An 18,108-nucleotide genomic window follows, 5' to 3' on the forward strand; every position below is an offset into this window, starting at 1 on the left:
AGAGAAAATTAAGAAATTAATTTAACCGCGATTTAAATCAAACGATAAAAACATTTGATTTAATCGCGGTTTAATTAATGAAGTTAAGGTGAAAAATGTGGCGAGATAATTACGGATATCATTATAACGCGCCAAGTATTGCCGTCGCAGACCTACGGAGACCGTTGCGTAAAATTATGCAAGTTATCGATTAAATAGTACTCGTAATATAAACTTATTCTGTATGATATCATTAAATACACTAGTCAAAATTAAATGTGTCCCATGTTTACCCTTGTATGTGTCTTTATACCCCCTTTATATGTTTGAAAATGACAGCGATGCGGGAATCAAAGTCGCGTATCAAGATGCGCGTTTGTATTAGCCAATACAGTCATCATTTTCGACGACTTTTACGATCTACAGTTTATGAATAATCATTAATTTTTCTTCTATTATAATATTGCATACCGAAGAAGAGAATCTGTTTACAAATTATGCTTCTTTATACACCATTTCGACGGAATGATTACAAGTTGCGGAGTTGCAAGAGTTCCATAGCTGTGTAAAGTATTTACAGAATACTAACTTCATGACAAAAAAATTTAATTCATAGTTATTCTCGATACTACATCGTAAAGGCACATCAATAAGTACTTAGGGACTTAAATAATTACGTAATATGAATAATATATATATTGCTCCGATAATACGGCACGGATTATAGTGTCTATAAAACTTTTAGTGTAATTTTCTGTCGAATTATCATTTAACATAGGCATTGCACGACGATGTTTAGAAAACTTAATATACAGCTATTTCAAAACTAACTACGAAATTGCTCGATTAATCTTTCTAATTACATAAATGTAATATATATTAATATATAAATACAAACATGAGATTCTTAGGGTAGAGTTAAGAGATTTTAATGGAAAAAATATTCCATTTGCCATTAATAAAAGAGATTATTTCACAAGTTAACATAATTAAACGATATTTAATTTCACGTTTAATAGATTTCCTGTAGTCTCTTATTACCTTCGCGATACTTATTCATATAATAATTGTATATTTGTAAAAAGTCTACAATCTAAGGAAGACAGTTCTTTTCGGCACGTTCTTTTTATATCGATAAGGTAGACTAAAAATACACCACGTAGAAGTAGGAATGTTCACGGCACACGGTATAATAAATGTTCAGTCGTTGAATGAAACAGCTGTCAGTCGTATGCTGTTTTACAGTAGTTTCATCGTCACGAACAGAAATTCCATTCGTAGAAACATCGCAAAAAAAAACGATGACCGAGCAATTGCGCTCGATTCGCGCAAATTCCAGCAAAGTTTCACGCTCCGCCGGTTCATCTTATGTACAATATATCCTCATATTTCATCGGCTATGTACAGGCCCATTTTTTTATCCTTTTTATTCGCAACGGTCAGCCGGCTTAAAGCTGAAAGTTGTGCTGCGAATGATTGAGAGTATTCGTAGACAGAGTATGCACCGGATGCGACGGCGCCGGTGTGTAGAGACTGTGATGGGAGTGCGACTTCGCTCTGGAGAGCTCGCTGTAGCGGTCCTGTTCGGGCGGCGCCACTAGGAGAACCGGTCTCAAGGACAAGGACTTGCGGGAGCCAGCTACGCTCTGAGCCTCGTTCACGTAGCCCGGATTTACTTCGCCTGAGACAAATGAAAAATTGACGACCCGCTTATATTTCCCGTCGAAGAGTCAAAGCAAACGCACATTCGCGAACGATTTAAATCAAAATTGAAATCTTTTGAGAAATAAGAATACTTTTTTTTTCGAACGAATTGCTCGCTGTTAATCACCTTTGTACAAGGATCCGTTGTTGAAAGGCTCCGGTTGTAGCCTCACGTGTCTGGAGGCCAAAATGAAGGCGAGGGCGGACAAAGTAGCCGCGTCCAGAGCCGCGATCGCAGCCAACGGTATCGCCCATCTCACAGCGCACGCCCCGGGATTGTATCTGTCGAAAAAAAAATTTTTCTCTTGATTGCTATTTTTCACACGTTCATTGTTATCGCGATTACGTTTCCAACATATGAGGCTGTCATTATTTATCACTTCGCAATAATTTGCGTGCGAAAGGCGCGTCTAATTGAGATAGTTAGCGTTACAGTATAAAGCTTCTAAAGAAGGCGAAATTTTTTCTCGCTAATGTAGACTTTTTAATGACTATACAGAAATATTCACACCTGGATGCCGCTGCGCCGCATACGGCGCGGATCACCGGCGAGTCCCAGCCGAGAGGATAAATGCACACTCCGATCGCCATGCAAATTGCTGGGGGGAAAAAAAACACCCGGAGTATTATTATTGTTATCTAAAAAAAAAACGGTATACAGTTATATATTCAGCGTCGATGGAAGGCAATGGAAGTCGAAAGACAGATTATAAACGTTTCTGCGACTCGTGCGTTAACTCTTTCTCGGGATAATTATACGGCGCAAAAACGTGAAAAAAAGTTCGATGATAAACATTAAATGATCGATGTCTATTACGGACCTATTACGGCGGCAAATCTAATAATACTTTAATAATACGGACTCCCGTTACGGCTCTATTATTTGCCACATCGCTGCAGTTAGATGCAGCACAGGCGTGGATCGCGCCGCTCTCGCATTTACACGGGCCGTAATTGTGCATGCCTGCTATGCAGGAGGCCGGTAGTGAAAGGGACTTGTGAACAACCGTAACTTTTCTGCTACGTTTACCAGCGAGGCGATATTGTTTCCCCGACGAGCGAGCGAGCGATTTCAATGCGCGAATCACGCGCGGTGGAACACGCGCGCTATAACATTGTCTTCACAGAGCTCGCGATTTCAATCATTATTTCCTTCGATTTCATTGCGCTCTATTTTCATGTACTTTCCATTCATTATCGAGATAGATAATGGACGGAAACCCAACGCAGTTTTCACTCTTGCCTTTCATTGTTCGCATTTTATGGACTTCTTCTTTTTGATAGTCTACGCTCGGGTAATTTAAATCTATTTATTCTTGCTAGCTCTGTTTGGCTTTGCCTGCCTGTTGTATAATATCTCCCGTGCGTGTGTTACTCTTGCTCTTTATACTTTCTAACGATTTTGTAACGCAGATATCGCAATCTTCCTGTATACCCCAGGTTCAGTGAGCCTGCTCCATAAGCTGATGGTAAACGCTCTGCTTATACATCCTATATAGATAATTCATATACTTGAAACGTCATTTAGTTTCTTGCGGTGATATACATTTTCCTCTTCGTGTTTCACGCTACGGATCCGCGCGCGACACCGGCTTGGTATGACTTTCACTAACGTGACTCGACGACGACGACGATGCTCGCTTGTAATGAATCGCTGACACCGCCGAAACTCTGTTGCCGAGACGCTCGAGGCTTGCGTAAGTCTACGCGTTCGCGCCGTTAAATAAAAATTACACGCTCGTCAACTCGTTAGTCAGCATATCCTGCACGGCGCATACCTATTCTTCTTCATACAATTTTTCGCTAATAAACTGCGTTACTGAGCAGGTTTCCGAGAGTTTAGTCATCGTAAAATTATCGTCATTGTAAAAAGTAAATAAAAACTTTGCTAATTTACTCTATTTATAACTATAGTGGGTGAAGCGCGTTGTATGACAACTTTGACGACGAAACACGCAAATTCAGCACCGAGGCGCGTAATTTAGAGATAAACCTATGGCTTATGAGTCATGTACGTATATCTTATCGTGACCAAGTACGTCGTTATTAAGGGAGTAGGTCACCTGGTTGCAAAGTTATAACAATATGGATACGAATTAACGATCCGGTATTAGGATACAGCCAATACATACAGAGATAAAGTCCTCGATAGATAGACTTGAGCGATTCGATATCGATTCGACCGCGGCGTTGGTTCTATACGCTAATCATGTATAGAGGCGTTGACGAACGGTATATGCAGACTGGCTTGGGCACGTTATAACGGTCTATTCTACATTTCGCTGCGGCCGCCACGCGCGGCGACTCGTCGGCGACCCGCGGGCGACGATCAGTCGCGATTACAATTGCAAAAAGGAAAAACCTTCGAATCGCCGAGAGATGCTGATGCGCAACGATGCGCGGCGGGATGTCTCGAGAAGCACATCACGTATATGTGCGTTGCGAAGCAGGAAAACGCACACGCACATGGTGTGTTCCAGTGACACGAAGCGGATTCCCGATAACGAGCTTAGAAATCGCGACGCGGAAATGCTAATCGTTATACATGCGCCCGGATAATGCGGGCTACCTAGCATCAAGGAGAAAGTATCAGAGCTACCTATTTAGCGCGAATGAGCTGCATTCGTTTCCAATTAGAATCTTAAATGCAGAATACAATTGTCTTTTGATTTAAAGGAAGTTTAAGCGTGAATCCGAGAAGCGAAATATTTTATCATAACATTCCTTATTTTGTCATTTTTAAAAGGAGTATCTTTATAACTTTGTAGTATAAAGAAAAAATGTAATAAAAAAAATATGCTAATAATAAAACTGCCTAGTAATTCTTCTAACGATTCAGCCAACGTGAACGTCTCTCTGGATGACACGTCATCCATCAATGAAGCAGTTATTCTTGCAATACCATTATTATTATTTCAGCCGTTACGCAAGCTAACGTTGGACAATCCTGCGGTTACCGTGCGCTTTCTAACCGAGTAAAAAGATCGATGCGACATTAATTCACGAATAGTCTCGCGCGAACAAGAGATTCATCGCGACTGACAAACTTTTAATTATTATTTGGCACACATATTTAACGAGATCTCTGTACGAGATTTTTGTGAAAGAGATCGAGTTTTCTCGCGGGCGCGGGACCGTGGCACGAGAGCAATTTCCGGCGACGATCGGCATCGGTTTTACAGGCCGTTATCTCCGCCGTTCGCTGCAGAGATGAAACCGATCGATAAAGTTCACCACAATAAAGGCGCGTTAAGCGGGACGATTGCGTCACTTCCGCGCGAAGTGATGGGATCCGGCCCGGTTCGGCTCGGCGCGGCGCATCAACGCAATTTGCAATTGCATCTGGCTGATAAGGAATTACGGTCGTGAGATTGCGGTAACGGGTCGCGAGAATATTAGCCTAGCTAATGTTGCGCTTTCTAAAACGGACGCGCCAGTTGCCGCGGAACGTCTTGCCGCGCGCGCGCGCGGTGCAACATTTGGCATTTTAAAGTCGATCGACGCGTGCATGTCCCTCGTGGGATAATTACCTGACACCACTTGCATCCAGGCGCACATGTAGAACACGGTGGTGCTCTGGCAGAAGAAGAACATGAGCATCGCGCAGATCGCCAGTAGCGCGATTATCACCGCGATGCCGACTAGAATCGTGCTGGCTCGGAAGGGAACGTTGGCGATGCTCGACAGGTCGTCCAGCCGGCCGATGCATTCCTCGCCTAGCTCGCCTACATAATTACGAAGCGTTTCGAATTAATAATATGTTTAAATAATTATTCCCATCCGGTCTTGGAATGTCGACAAATTATCGGGAAATATATCAAGTTATCGAGTGATTATACGCAATAAAGCAATGTAAAATGTAGTATTACGTATTGCCTTATAATTAAACCTATTTGCACTGCCATACGAAAGATAATATAAAATGGGTTATTTCGAAATCGCTTGCAGTCAGGCGGAAAGTAAAACGAAAATTCTCATCTCGCGTCGAATAAAAATAAGAGTCGCGATGTAAATATATAACGTACCGTTACCGCCGTAGCTGCACCTGGTCCACAGACCGAATCTCCCGGGATTCTCGTGCTCCAGATCGCCGAGCCATTCCGGGGTGACGAACGCGACGACGCCGATGATGGCGTAGCATATGGTGAAGATGCCCCACAGCACGCCGATCGCCTTGGAATTGCGGATGTAATTGGTCGCGTACATGTGCGAGGACTCGACGTACTCGATCTTCGAACCCATCTCTGACAATTGCCGGCCGAGTTTCTCGATTTCCCGGATTTTCAGCGCGAACTTGATCGTCCCGATCGCCGGCGCGGCGCGTCGTTTAACAGCGATTCCACCTCGCGTAACCGTTCGACCGTAACATCAGCGCCGCGAATTCCGTACGCGGAACGCAGGCGCGACCGCGAGACGTTAAGTAAATCACCGATTAAATCGACGGGAGATCGAGAGATGTTGAGAGACCTCTGAGCGGTTTCCTCTCGCCGATTCTCCTCTCGCGGCGCGACTCGCGGGCGGTTATCACACCGAGAGAAGGTCGTCGCTCTTGGAAACGTCGCTCGCTCCACGAGGTCCAATTGTTCGACAACAATGGGACCGGCCGTGTGTAAAAGACGCGCGTGTCTCGCTCGCGGAGGTAACTTCCCGCAACGAACAAAGAACCGTACTTTCGCTAACGAGCGCACTGCGCAGGCACGACGATTTTGCGATTAAGTCGCGCTCCCTTCGCGAATCCTGACGGTGGATTTTCTCCGAAATTCGGGGGAACTTGTCTTTCTTCTTTTCTTGGTTTACACAATAGACTCTTCTATTCACTTCCCAGCCCGTCTCTTAATCACATCGCCGGTCGCACTGTGCGCCCGGGACTGGCAAAACGATCGCACGCTCGTACCCGCGTCGAACCAACGGCTGCGCCGTCCGTGACATTTACGTTCAGGCACGTTCACCCACGTTGTTAGGCGTGAGTACCTTTCCTCCGCTCGAACACAGATAAGAACGGAGTGACCTGTGGACGAAATAAGACTTACGAATAGCTCCTTCTAAACAAGAGATTTTTTTAAATTTGATTTATGATATTAATTCATTGATTAAGGTCTATTCATTCGAATCTTGAATATAAAAGAAAATATTTTCTCTTATGTAAATACGCCAAAAATCTAATCTAGATCTAGAAGAATAATCGCGATTATTCACAAATGACGATTAAAAGTAAACCACGTTTGGCCGCGTGCGAATCTTCACCCGGCGGAAAATGCGACTTACCGTAACGGAAGCGGCACTTCCTCGGGAATGTTGAAAAAATTCCAAAGAGAACACCAGTGACGTCAGCAACGTCAGGACCTCATCGGAATGCGCGGCGAAGGAAAAGAAGACGCGGGCCAGGTGGACGGCACGATTGAAGCACGGCGAATGTTACCCGGCGCGATCGCTGGTGCCTTGCTGCACGTCGCGAGGTATTGCACATGCGGCCACGGCACATGCGACGGCACGGCCGGCTACAAGGACAGGCGGAAAATGCGACTTGGTGGAAAGACGAGGAGCGCGATACGACGGCGCGCTTCAAGATGGCCGTTTCAGGTGAGCCAGGTTGCCAGGTGAATGTGCGAGAGGAGGGAAAAAGAGAGGATGAAAGACGAGGACGGAGAGAGACTCGGGAGAGAGGAGACCGCCGTCAGGGGACCCTCACGGACCCCAGGCGGCTGCGAAGAGAAAGGTGACACCGAAAAGGTGGCACGCCGCTGTGTTATTGGCTTTGTCGAAACGGATTTCTCCGTCTGGACATAACGGGTTTATTCGTTGGGACTTACAAGTCTCGAAGTACGAATTATTTTTTCTAATTAACAAAAAATGTGTATATATATATTCCTTATTTTATTAACGAATTAATATTATTTTCTGGGTATTTTAATGAGTCGTCATATCATAAGACATAAAGATATCATTGAAAAGAAAGTAATTCTATACGTCTTCTCTGAAAATACATATAAATAATATTAATATACATATGTATGTACATATAAAAATAAAATTATTTTATATGTACATACAAAAATATGCACAGCATTTGTGACACCTTGTGTACATGTATACATATGTATGTACATGCATATAAAACATACGTATATATTAGATTTTTATTTGTAAGTATATTATTAATACACGGAAAGAATTTTTTTTAAATTTACCTTCAAATCATGTTAATTGTGGGACAATATAGTATTTAGGCAAATTTTACTGTGCACTACATTAAATTTTACAGCAGTAAAATGTAGTAAAATTTATTATGCACAGTAAAATTTGCTTAAATACTATATTGTCCCATAATTAACATGATTTGCAGAGTAAATTAAAAAAAATTTTCTCCGTGTAGTGTTTGAAAGTTTTAAGAGCGAAAGACATCGATATTACATTTTTCATAAAAAATACGATATAATTAACATCTTTCTACTAAAACTTTCTATATACAGAGTTATATATAGAATATCTATACATATATAGAGAATATTCGAAATATAATTATATATATTAATAAAAATATTTTTTTTTATTAAGTTTTTATGTTAAATAATTACTGTGTATTAATAAAAATATATTTTTTACCAAGTTTTTGCGTTAAATAATTACTGTGTACTGTTTTTTTTCTCTTTCAGCACATTCAGCTTTCAGCTGATTCCAAAGAGATTACAGCTGATTCGCGTGTTGTCACCTGTCAAATTTTTGACGTAAAGTTTTTATCGATCGCGTAAAGTGCATTTCCAGCGAATCGGCGTCCTCTGGTGACTTGCTACTGAAGATTCACGACAATTCACAGAGTAAAATTCGAAAATGGCAAACCGCACGGTGAAAGACGCTAAATCTATTCGCGGAACAAATCCGCAATATTTGATCGAGAAGATTATCAGATCTCGGATATACGACTCTAAATACTGGAAAGAAGAATGTTTCGCCCTGACAGCCGAACTGCTGGTCGACAAGGCGATGGAGTTGAGGTTAGTGAAAACAAAACATAACCTCTACAATAATTTTCCTTGCCGATAAAATCATTCTTTTTTTATGCATCTAACGGATACATTTATGGAAAGAAATGTTAGCATGTATAAAAACTTTTTTCTAATTAATTATTTTTATCCCTTTAGGTTTATAGGAGGAGTGTACGGTGGCAATGTGAAGCCTACGCCGTTCCTCTGTCTCATATTGAAAATGCTCCAGATACAGCCCGAGAAGGACATCATAGTCGAGTTTATAAAGAACGAAGAGTTCAAATATGTTCGAGCGCTTGGTGCACTGTACATGAGATTGACCGGCTCCTCCCTGGACTGTTACAAGTATCTCGAACCGTTATTCAATGACAACAGAAAGCTCAGAATGCAGAACAAACAGGGCGTATTCGAGCTCATACACATGGACGAATTCATTGACAATCTTCTCAGGGACGAGCGGAGTTGCGACGTTATCTTACCGAGGATACAAAAGAGGCACGTTTTAGAGGAAAATAATGAGCTAGGTACGTTCGGGATTTTTCTGGAAATTGATACGTTACTTTTACTCAGTTATTTTTCTACTACATATTGCCTGATGTTACACAGAAGGGAAGATATCGGCGTTGGAGGACGATATGGATGACGGTATTGAATCGTCGGAGGAAGAGGAGATTCCACCGGTTAAAGAATTGCCGCGCAAGAGGCCGGACGACCACGAGCGGGACAGGGACCGTCACAGAGACAGGGATAAGAGGCATTCCCGATCCGAGAAGAAGTCCGACAAGGAGAAGCAAAGATCGAGGAGCAGGGAGCGGGACAGAGATAGGGACAGGAGAGAACGTAAACGCAGCAAATCGCCGAAATCGCACTCGTCGTCGCACAAAGACAAGGAGAGGGACCGGGATCGTCACAGAAGGGACGACAGAGAGAGGGAGAGAGAACGGGAAAGAGAAAGGGAGCGAGATCGTAGAAGAGAACGCGATAGAGCTAGACATTGAAGTGTGTTTTTGTCGAATTTATATAAACCCGAATAGCAAAGAGAGATAGACCAATTGGTAATGTTTCTTCAATTTTTCCTTATACTCTCGTTCGTATATTTTTAGCGTCAGTATATGACATTTATAAGAATTTCGTATTAAAATTACAACACGGAATTAAATCCCTTGTAACATATTCAAATGTATGTACATTTTCACATTATTTACGTTATATTACAATTGCTTTATTAAATAAAAAAAAAATAGCGACATCGATGCATAATAATGGACGAATAATAATAACTGTTATACCTGCCTTTCGAAACTTATAACGATGTTCTTACTTCGGAATCCTTCGATGCATCTCGCACATTTTCGAAATTTGGTCGGCAAATGTCTCTACAACGGTTTTATATATTCTCTCTCATATATTTTATAAAAACAAAAATACTTGGCAATGTCTAAAACGTAGGCGAGTTCAGAATAAATAATCTCTCTTCCTCCTTCTTTATCCACTTTAATAGCTTGCTCACTGCCTCAATGGCATCTGGTTTCGTTACCAGAGGCTCAAACGTTACGTATAATTCGAAACCAGAAGCCACCTAGAAAAATAAGATACCTTTTTTAATTAAAGAAAAAAAAATTTCGCGATCTCAAGTTGCACGTAAACTTTTACTCACCCACGCCAACATCGTTTCCTTATCTAGCTGCTGAAATATAAGTTTCAAGGGCCGACTAGGAGAATGCAATCTGTGATGCAAACACTGATAAAGCCCTAATAATCTAAAAAAATATATATTATTTTTATTATATGTTATACAGGTATTTTACGTCATATATTGAAAAAAATTCACATTTTTACCGTTCTATCTCTTCGTCCGTCGTGTAAGGTGGTTGAAGTCCAGGACTCCAGAATTGCGCGGTGCTTTTGCATTTGTACAATACGTGACGCATCTCAGGTAACCCAATGTCGGCAGTTGTTATCGTCGGTTTATTCATAGACTCGTTTATCGCCTCCAGACAATTTGTTCGCCGCAATTTCTCCACGATTTTCTACCCAAATATTTATCAATAAATTGACATTCGTACAAACGACTTCTTGTTTATTCAATCGATTTTATCTTCCGCAATAACTCTTACTTGTTTGGCCTCCGATAGCACGAAAAATACATCCCTATCAACTGTGAGCAGCAATAAACACGCCTGGCAATCTTCTGCCAGATACGACACGTGACCGTGCATGTATCCGTTGGAATCGAATTTCGGTAGGCATATCGGCGTCCAGCTCTCGGCGGTTTTGAGCGACTCCGAGCTGTCCACCAGATTTTGTATTATATGTAGATCCATTGGATGTAGGAAAAATTTGTTCATTCTAACTAGTGTAACCAACTGATTGTTAGCTAGGAGTATGGCAAATACTAAGTTCTGAAAGACATAGATTTTCTCTTTTAATAAAGCGAATACTTAAATTCATTTCGATTACGCAAACGTTCAGCATATGTTTGGCTTTGTACCTTAATCTTAGCGCAAGTTTGTATGATGGTCTGCGTAATGGAACTTCTCATAGAAGGTAGTAGGGGCAAACATTTGATGGCTCCCAGAAAGAAGGCGGGCTCTCTGTCCATAAAGTTTAACAAATGATCTATCAGTCTTTCGCTACCGCTTAATAACCGTCGTAGATCAAAGTTTCTTCTTTGATCGTACACTCTATTTAACTGCGACTGTGTCAACACAGAGATTATCTGATTATATACATATCTGCAAATTAAATATGCACAAATGTCAGATATGATATCTTACTTAGAAAGCGAGGATATTATCTCAAAGATGGAATAGCATGTACGTTAATTGTAAAGTGAGCTGAGGTACGCTTTCCAAGGTCTTGGACACCGCCACTAAGATCAGTGGACCCTTCACGACGAAAACAAAGTTCGTGTCGCCGGCGTGCACCGATCTGATCATATCGCTGCCGGCTTGAACGAACGACACTAAAGCCTGCATGACTCCCATAACCGTGACTAGTTTGTCCTCCGAACTGTATCTAGAGTATATCGGTTTTCCCGCCTGACTCAAGATAAAGATATGCTTCTTCTGCGCCAGCCACGTTTTGCAACGCAACGGGTCCCCGTCTAGGTTACTCTGGCCCAAACGGTGTGCGACGTCATCCTAAAATGTGACAATTCATCCGGTTTACGTTCGAAACGAGTTCGTGGGCAATTTTACGATATCAGGCACCCTCGAATTTCATGGAAAATACAGAGGTGATTTCGCATAGAGGCCTAACCATCTCCGCGTCGTCGAGGGAAAGGGTTTTCTCCGACTCCTGCGGTTCGGCGACGGCGGCGACGGCGACGACGGCGGCGGCGGCGGCGACGGCGGGGGTCGCGGAATTGTCCTGCACAGCGTCCTCCTGGATCTCGGAGATGGTGCTGCTCTCCTTAATCTGCCTGTCACCGTCGATGCTGCTGCTCATCTCCTGCTCGTACTCGTCGAAGCTGTCGGTGGTGACGAGCATCGTCTCCGTGGAAGCGCCGGGCTCGATTCCGGGCTCGGCTATACCGCCGTCGTCGATCGACTCGACGACGATCGGCTCCTTCGCAGCCATGTCTCTATCACGTCGAGAACGTCACCGGGCAAGTCGCTATTCCGCCGACTCCACGCTCCACGCTGGCGTTTGGCATCCAACAGCGGCAGACCGACGAGGATCGACCGCCATTCCTCGTTAATTCGTCGCGGAACTGTTAAAGCGCGCTGCTGATTCTGTTTGTTTATGTGGAGACCCGTTTACTGGCGCCACAAAACGTCGCACGATTAAACTACATACATATGCGGCCACGAATATACCCGGCAGATAATAGATCGACAACCTGCAACGTGTTCCCATGTTGTTACCATATGTCGATTTCAAGTTACCATTATATTATTTGGTTCTATTCCGTGCTATAACGGGTAACCAGATAATTTTATTTGTTTATTTTTTTTAACTACCTATATGTATATATATAAATATTTTCCATTTTTGTTTTTATGCAAAGTGCAAACGTATTGAAAAAAAATGGAAGAGAGAAGAATATAATAATAAAAAATATATAAATATAATAGCTGAAGTTAGTAATATCAGCGGTCTCCTCATGAAATTTTATCTAGCATCGCATTTGCAGTTCTACAATTTAATTGGTGCACCTGCCGATAGGACAGTCGGGCGGCGCAGCGGACGTTTCAAATCGCGCGCGAGAGTTACGGCAGCGAGCAGACGCGACAAGTGTTCGCCGGGTACTCCGGGTTAGAGTAATCGCGACGTTCGTCCCGAATTCGGAGTTCGTTGTGTAGCGACGACGCGGTTCGCGCCGCACGCAGGATGGGCGTCACCGTGTAAGTAGCATTCGCGTCTCTGAAGCGATTCGTACGATTCCTCGTCGCGCGACCGCGTGAAGCAAAATGCGTGTCGCGCGTCTCGCCGGCAGACGCGTAGAGGTTATGTCGCACGTGCCGTCTCCTCGGTCGTCGCGGACACGCGACCGGGCGATCGGCGACGCTCGTCCGAGGGCTGCACCTGCGGGAAGTGAAAGAGTGGCATTTGCATGTTCGACAGGCTGCAGCAGTACCCGATGATCGAGAATCGGACCGGGCCGCAGACCATCGAGTTCCTGACGAAGAGGATCGTCGCCCTCGGCGCGGTGCAGGTGGGACAGTTCCTGGTGGATTGCGAGACGTACATGTCGGTGCCGCAGCTTGGTAAGTGCACGTTTTTCTCGTGTGTGCAATTTAACGCGGACTCGAAACTTTCGGCAAGTTTCCGAGTCTACGAGCTTCGGCTGTGGCGTCAGCTAGTACGTGGTTGTTGGCACAGATGGCCGTTGCTTGGCCGTTTACAGACTTATTCCGTGACATTTTTTTTTCTCTTATTTATTATTGTTATTTACAATTTAACTTTTTGGATGCTGCACCAACTGTAGTGGCCGTAGAGCAGTACTACAGTCTAAATATTAATTCTATGAAGGTACAAATACACCAGCTATTCCTAGGCGTCATTACAAAAATATTAAATCTAGCAAGCGAAGCTAAACGTGGCTTGTATAAACAAGATCGGTGTGTGTGTATATATATATTTATTTCTTTTTATTTATTCTGTTCTCTTTCCTCTCTCTCTCTCTCTCTCTCTCTCTCTCTCTCTCTCTCTCTCTCTCTCTCTCTCTCTCTCTTTCTCTCTCTTCCTCATTGAAAATACGTCTTTGTAATTTTATTATCCATGATGATATAATATGCACATAAGATTTAATTATCTTAGCGACGGCCAGCGCTAATTCCCATTTGAACTATTTATTGTCAATAAATTGTATAGTGAATTTATTGTCGAGATAAGAAGTAGTAATTATAACGTGATTCGTTTTTTTTTTTCGTAAAAGCTTTCTCATCACGTCATCAGATATAGTATATTCTGTTGTAATATATAAATTCGAATTTCTAATTGAATCTCCCTATATTTGCTCTGTAACCTGATTGCAACGCGCTAAATATGCATCTTTAATTCGCTAATGCAGATTAATATTTCAATCGTCTCGAGTTACAACAGTCTTCCGCCGATCGCTAAACGTTTTTGCCATTTTTTTTTCTGTTTTGCGTAAAGGGATAAAGGGGATAGATCTACATATCCGTGGCATATATATATATACGTATCTAAAAGCGGCTGTCATCGTTACCCGCAATTACACGCACACTCATCCACGAGTTTTTTTTTCTCCGCACATACGAGAGAGCACACACATGTCCGCGTATATACGCGATACAGACACATTCTATTTATCCGGACTATCGTGTTCCTAAACGTGCAGTAATGCGAAATCTGATCCTGAATTTCACCGTTACCGCTACATATATTACGACAAATTTTTTTCAATTCACGAGAGTGCACAGTGCAGATTTTTGTTTTATACAGTTTAACATACCTACCGGGGGAAAGGAGAGGAGATTCTTTTTTTTTCGTCATGCTTATTACATGGAAGATCTGACGCGATGTGGTCGCTGCGAATAGTTCGAATATGCCACTCGGCGAATAGTACTTAAAGCTCGCTTATTCGGCGCGGTATTACTAAGAACGAGATAATCTTATTGATTAGAGAACTTTTACAATTTACGTAAAATCCGGAAGAGTCGATCGTACATATATATATTCTACGTTTACGCTCGTTTCACGAGCATTGCACCGCACAGTTAAAACTAAGTAATTACAGACGTCATCCATACTGTAGCCCTTGAGCATAAAATATACAGTGCTTTGAAAATATATATACCACTGTAACGTCTTGTCCTCTTTTGGCTAGCTTAAACGTTTATAAATGTATCACTCGACAAATTATACTCTCAAATTATACCCCGTATAGCTTAGATAATCGATTATTTCTTGTAGCAAAAATATGATTTAATTTACCAATGGCTACGCTTAATATAATAAAACCGAAAAATCGAATCGTACCGTAAATTTTTCACGACAAAGTATTAATTCGGATGCGCTGGTATATATCTTTTCAGAGGACACTCTACGCAACATATTTAGCAAGATATCTTTTGTATATAGGAAGGTGCGTGTATACTCGCTTCTTGTAGACAGTAATGCCGATACACCGAAATATTATATCTCATTTACGTGATATGTTGGTTTTTTTTTCTCTCCGAATTTCGACGTTGGCGATATTATTTTTCTCGCGTATCACATACGCACCATTTATATGTATATATATAAAAAATGGAATGTATTTTCGAATCGATATAGCTTTGCGCAAACGCAGATTTTTCTCTTCTGCCCCCCCTTCCCCTTCGCATCGATCGATCACTGTCTACAGAAACACGCGAAAATATTTAAGTACAGGGATTTAATATGTGCTTCCGCGCGACTTTCATACATATAACTCGTTATGTATAAGGATATGGCAGGGATATGACTCACGGGTAAGATATAGATAATTACAGATGTGACCAGTTTCTGTTTGCGCGATCCGGCGCGACGAAAAATTTCCTCATCGTATCGTACTTGTCTATCTCAGATTCAATTCATTATGCTCGATATATTTTGCTTCTCGTTTATAATATATAGGTTCAATATCAAAGATATTTTAAGGAAATTTCTCCCGCGACGATTATCACAGATACAAACTGTGATTCGCAAAGTGTAGTTAACTTCTCTAACAAATACTCCGTCGTGAAGATCTCCCTCTCTGTCTCTCTTTCGAAGCTATTCTACAAACTATATAAAAATATAAAATACGTACATCATTAGGGAGACTTTCGTCCGATCGCGACTTCGCCATTCGATTGGCCGCACACTTTTAAGAAATGCAGGAAATCGTCGAAAGCAGAAGACTTGGAGAAATAATGACGATTAGTTCACACAGATGAGGGACTCTCGCGTCCTCGCATCCGCGGATATTTATAGTAAGTAGCTGCTTTCAACGTTACACGTGGTACGTTATGCGCATTCGATATATCTTAATAAAAGCTAAATAGTACCGAATAATTCGCTCCTACCGGCTTCGCGAAATCAATGCAATTTGTGGTATATTGTCGAGAATTTGTTTATCGGCTAGGTATATATAGGTATATCGCATACCGTATATCGTCGCTCTAATTGCGTAAGTTCCACGATAGAGACATATGTATACAATATACAATAACCAATGTACACAATATATATGCGCATCTTATATGAAACATATGTAGATATATCTACAAATCGATATATTGTCGTGGGTAAGTCATTGGCGCCTGTGCTACGCAACGAGACGCCTCGATTATTCTGAGTTTAGCAAAACCGTGCGTTTTGCTCTTACGTCCGTTAAAAAGTATATACTCTAAATACTACAATATTGTCGCATCCTTCTTAATAACCTCGAATGCCCCACTGTGCCAGCGCACTAGCTAGTAAAAACGTCGTTTTTAGCGTTGGTAATTTTCGCTTCCACCTTTTCTCCCGAGGCTCGTTCGCGCGATTGTTCCTCGAAAGAAATGGTGCTCGAATCACCATTGACGGCTGAAAATATATAGGTAGCGGAAATTATTGCAAACTCATTGCGTATATTGACTACTTTACGGAAAGACTAGCTTGGCAGTCTACGAGCAGTCTATGTCGAGCCTATTCTAAGGACTCCCTTAATATCGTTTTACTCGTGGTGTACATACGTATACACATTCTTTATTCACGTAAGATATTGTCGCGTTTTCTTTACTTGGAAAGTATACGCTATACGAGAGCGTTTGCCTCTTGCCGCGCGAATGAGCTTTGAATATTTATCAAATACTTATTAGGAAAGAATATCATTTGATCTGAATGGAGAAAGTAATTTCCGTATCTCCGGAAATTAATATAAAGCAGCTAATACGACAAGCGTAAAGTAGTTTACATGTCGTTGTGCAGATTTTATGTTAATCTATAATCTGACGCTAGGTATTATTTGGTATCGTTTTTGATCATTTTTTTTTTTACAATTATTATTTGCATTTTTTTTTTAGTCTCTCAAAGAGATACTAAGTAATTAGATAGCGCGGAATGAGCATAACAATCTTTGTCGTATACTAAGTCAAAAATTAATCTATAGCTCTGTAAGTTGATCTCTCAAAGGAAAAAAGGGATATCACGCTTTTTTTTTTAGAGAAGTTACGTGAGAGCAACTATTTTAACGCTCGATGATATAACTTCATTATCAGTCGAGAAACGATTTAATTATTAAAGCCAGACGTGAAGGCAATTTGTGACTCGGTTGCTCGGTCGTTTTCTTTGTACAGATCTTTTTCTCTTTCTTCTTCCCCACGCGAGTGTGCTCTTTTCATCTTGATAAAGATATGTCGTCGTTAAGGAGATATGAATCTGACGAGGAAGGGAATTTTTGTAACACGCTCTCTACTGCTGATAAATCTTGCGATTATATCGACTTAACGCAAAAAATCTAAGCCACTTTAGCGAGTAGAAAATGCTTCCGCTCGTTAAACGCGTCCGAAACGAAGAGATTCGAGACGGCCAGTCGGCAGCCGTGCGCGCATTTCTGCTCGAGATCGTGAGCCATGCATGCGTATCGATGGACGGTCTATCGATGAGAGAACTCCCGACCGCTCGTTAGTATCGCGTCTCCTTCTAAATCATAAATAGCACGTCTTGTAGTAGATGAAGGCGACCGTGTCCTTGCCGAAAGTTCTGCATTCCCTCTCGTAGTGCACCTGGCCCGGTCGGTATCTACCGTCTTGCGAATAGCTGTCTAATCTCGACAGGCTTCTACAGAGCTTGAGATAATCGTCGTCGAAGGGCGGCTCGTCCTCCTCTCGACGATACCTGTTACGTCCGCGGTAATTGTCGTCGGGTCTCCGCTGCTCTCGAGCCCCGCCGCCGTGGGCGGACGGCAGATACGTGACGTCGTCGAGTTCCAAATCCGTTAGATCCTGCAGGCTCTTCGGATACGCGCGCGGTCGTCCACCCTCCG

At 42.2% G+C, this 18,108-nt stretch overlaps 4 protein-coding genes across 4 annotated transcripts; 2 read left to right on the forward strand and 2 right to left on the reverse strand.

Annotated features, from left to right (window-relative positions):
- Positions 1-568: 568 nt before the first annotated feature.
- LOC105462940 (lipoma HMGIC fusion partner-like 3 protein) lies at positions 569-7,683 on the reverse strand. The gene is made up of 6 exons (XM_011709884.1): positions 6,949-7,683; positions 5,709-6,691; positions 5,214-5,408; positions 2,195-2,282; positions 1,811-1,965; positions 569-1,660 (listed from the first exon to the last, which is right to left on the reverse strand). Exons 2-6 carry the CDS (start codon positions 5,923-5,925, stop codon positions 1,428-1,430), a joined length of 888 nt encoding a protein of 295 aa, XP_011708186.1. The 5' UTR covers positions 5,926-6,691; positions 6,949-7,683; the 3' UTR covers positions 569-1,427.
- On the forward strand, positions 7,021-8,450 carry LOC105462933. Its single transcript, XM_011709875.1, has 2 exons — positions 7,021-7,263; positions 8,337-8,450. Exons 1-2 carry the CDS (start codon positions 7,036-7,038, stop codon positions 8,430-8,432), a joined length of 324 nt encoding a protein of 107 aa, XP_011708177.1. The 5' UTR covers positions 7,021-7,035; the 3' UTR covers positions 8,433-8,450.
- A 36-nt stretch (positions 8,451-8,486) lies between these two features.
- On the forward strand, positions 8,487-9,929 carry LOC105462957 (pre-mRNA-splicing factor 38A). The gene is made up of 3 exons (XM_011709907.1): positions 8,487-8,675; positions 8,823-9,190; positions 9,273-9,929. The coding sequence occupies exons 1-3, from the start codon at positions 8,512-8,514 to the stop codon at positions 9,662-9,664; spliced, it is 924 nt and encodes a 307-aa protein (XP_011708209.1). The 5' UTR covers positions 8,487-8,511; the 3' UTR covers positions 9,665-9,929.
- Positions 9,761-12,377, reverse strand: LOC105462948 (vacuolar fusion protein MON1 homolog A). The gene is made up of 7 exons (XM_011709895.1): positions 11,928-12,377; positions 11,487-11,809; positions 11,158-11,401; positions 10,784-11,068; positions 10,506-10,696; positions 10,324-10,426; positions 9,761-10,245 (listed from the first exon to the last, which is right to left on the reverse strand). Exons 1-7 carry the CDS (start codon positions 12,246-12,248, stop codon positions 10,105-10,107), a joined length of 1,608 nt encoding a protein of 535 aa, XP_011708197.1. The 5' UTR covers positions 12,249-12,377; the 3' UTR covers positions 9,761-10,104.
- Between the last annotated feature and the right edge of the window lie 5,731 nt (positions 12,378-18,108).

This window comes from Wasmannia auropunctata, unplaced genomic scaffold, assembly GCF_000956235.1.
Source record: "Wasmannia auropunctata unplaced genomic scaffold, wasmannia.A_1.0 LD336116.1, whole genome shotgun sequence".
Taxonomy (NCBI): domain Eukaryota; kingdom Metazoa; phylum Arthropoda; class Insecta; order Hymenoptera; family Formicidae; genus Wasmannia; species Wasmannia auropunctata.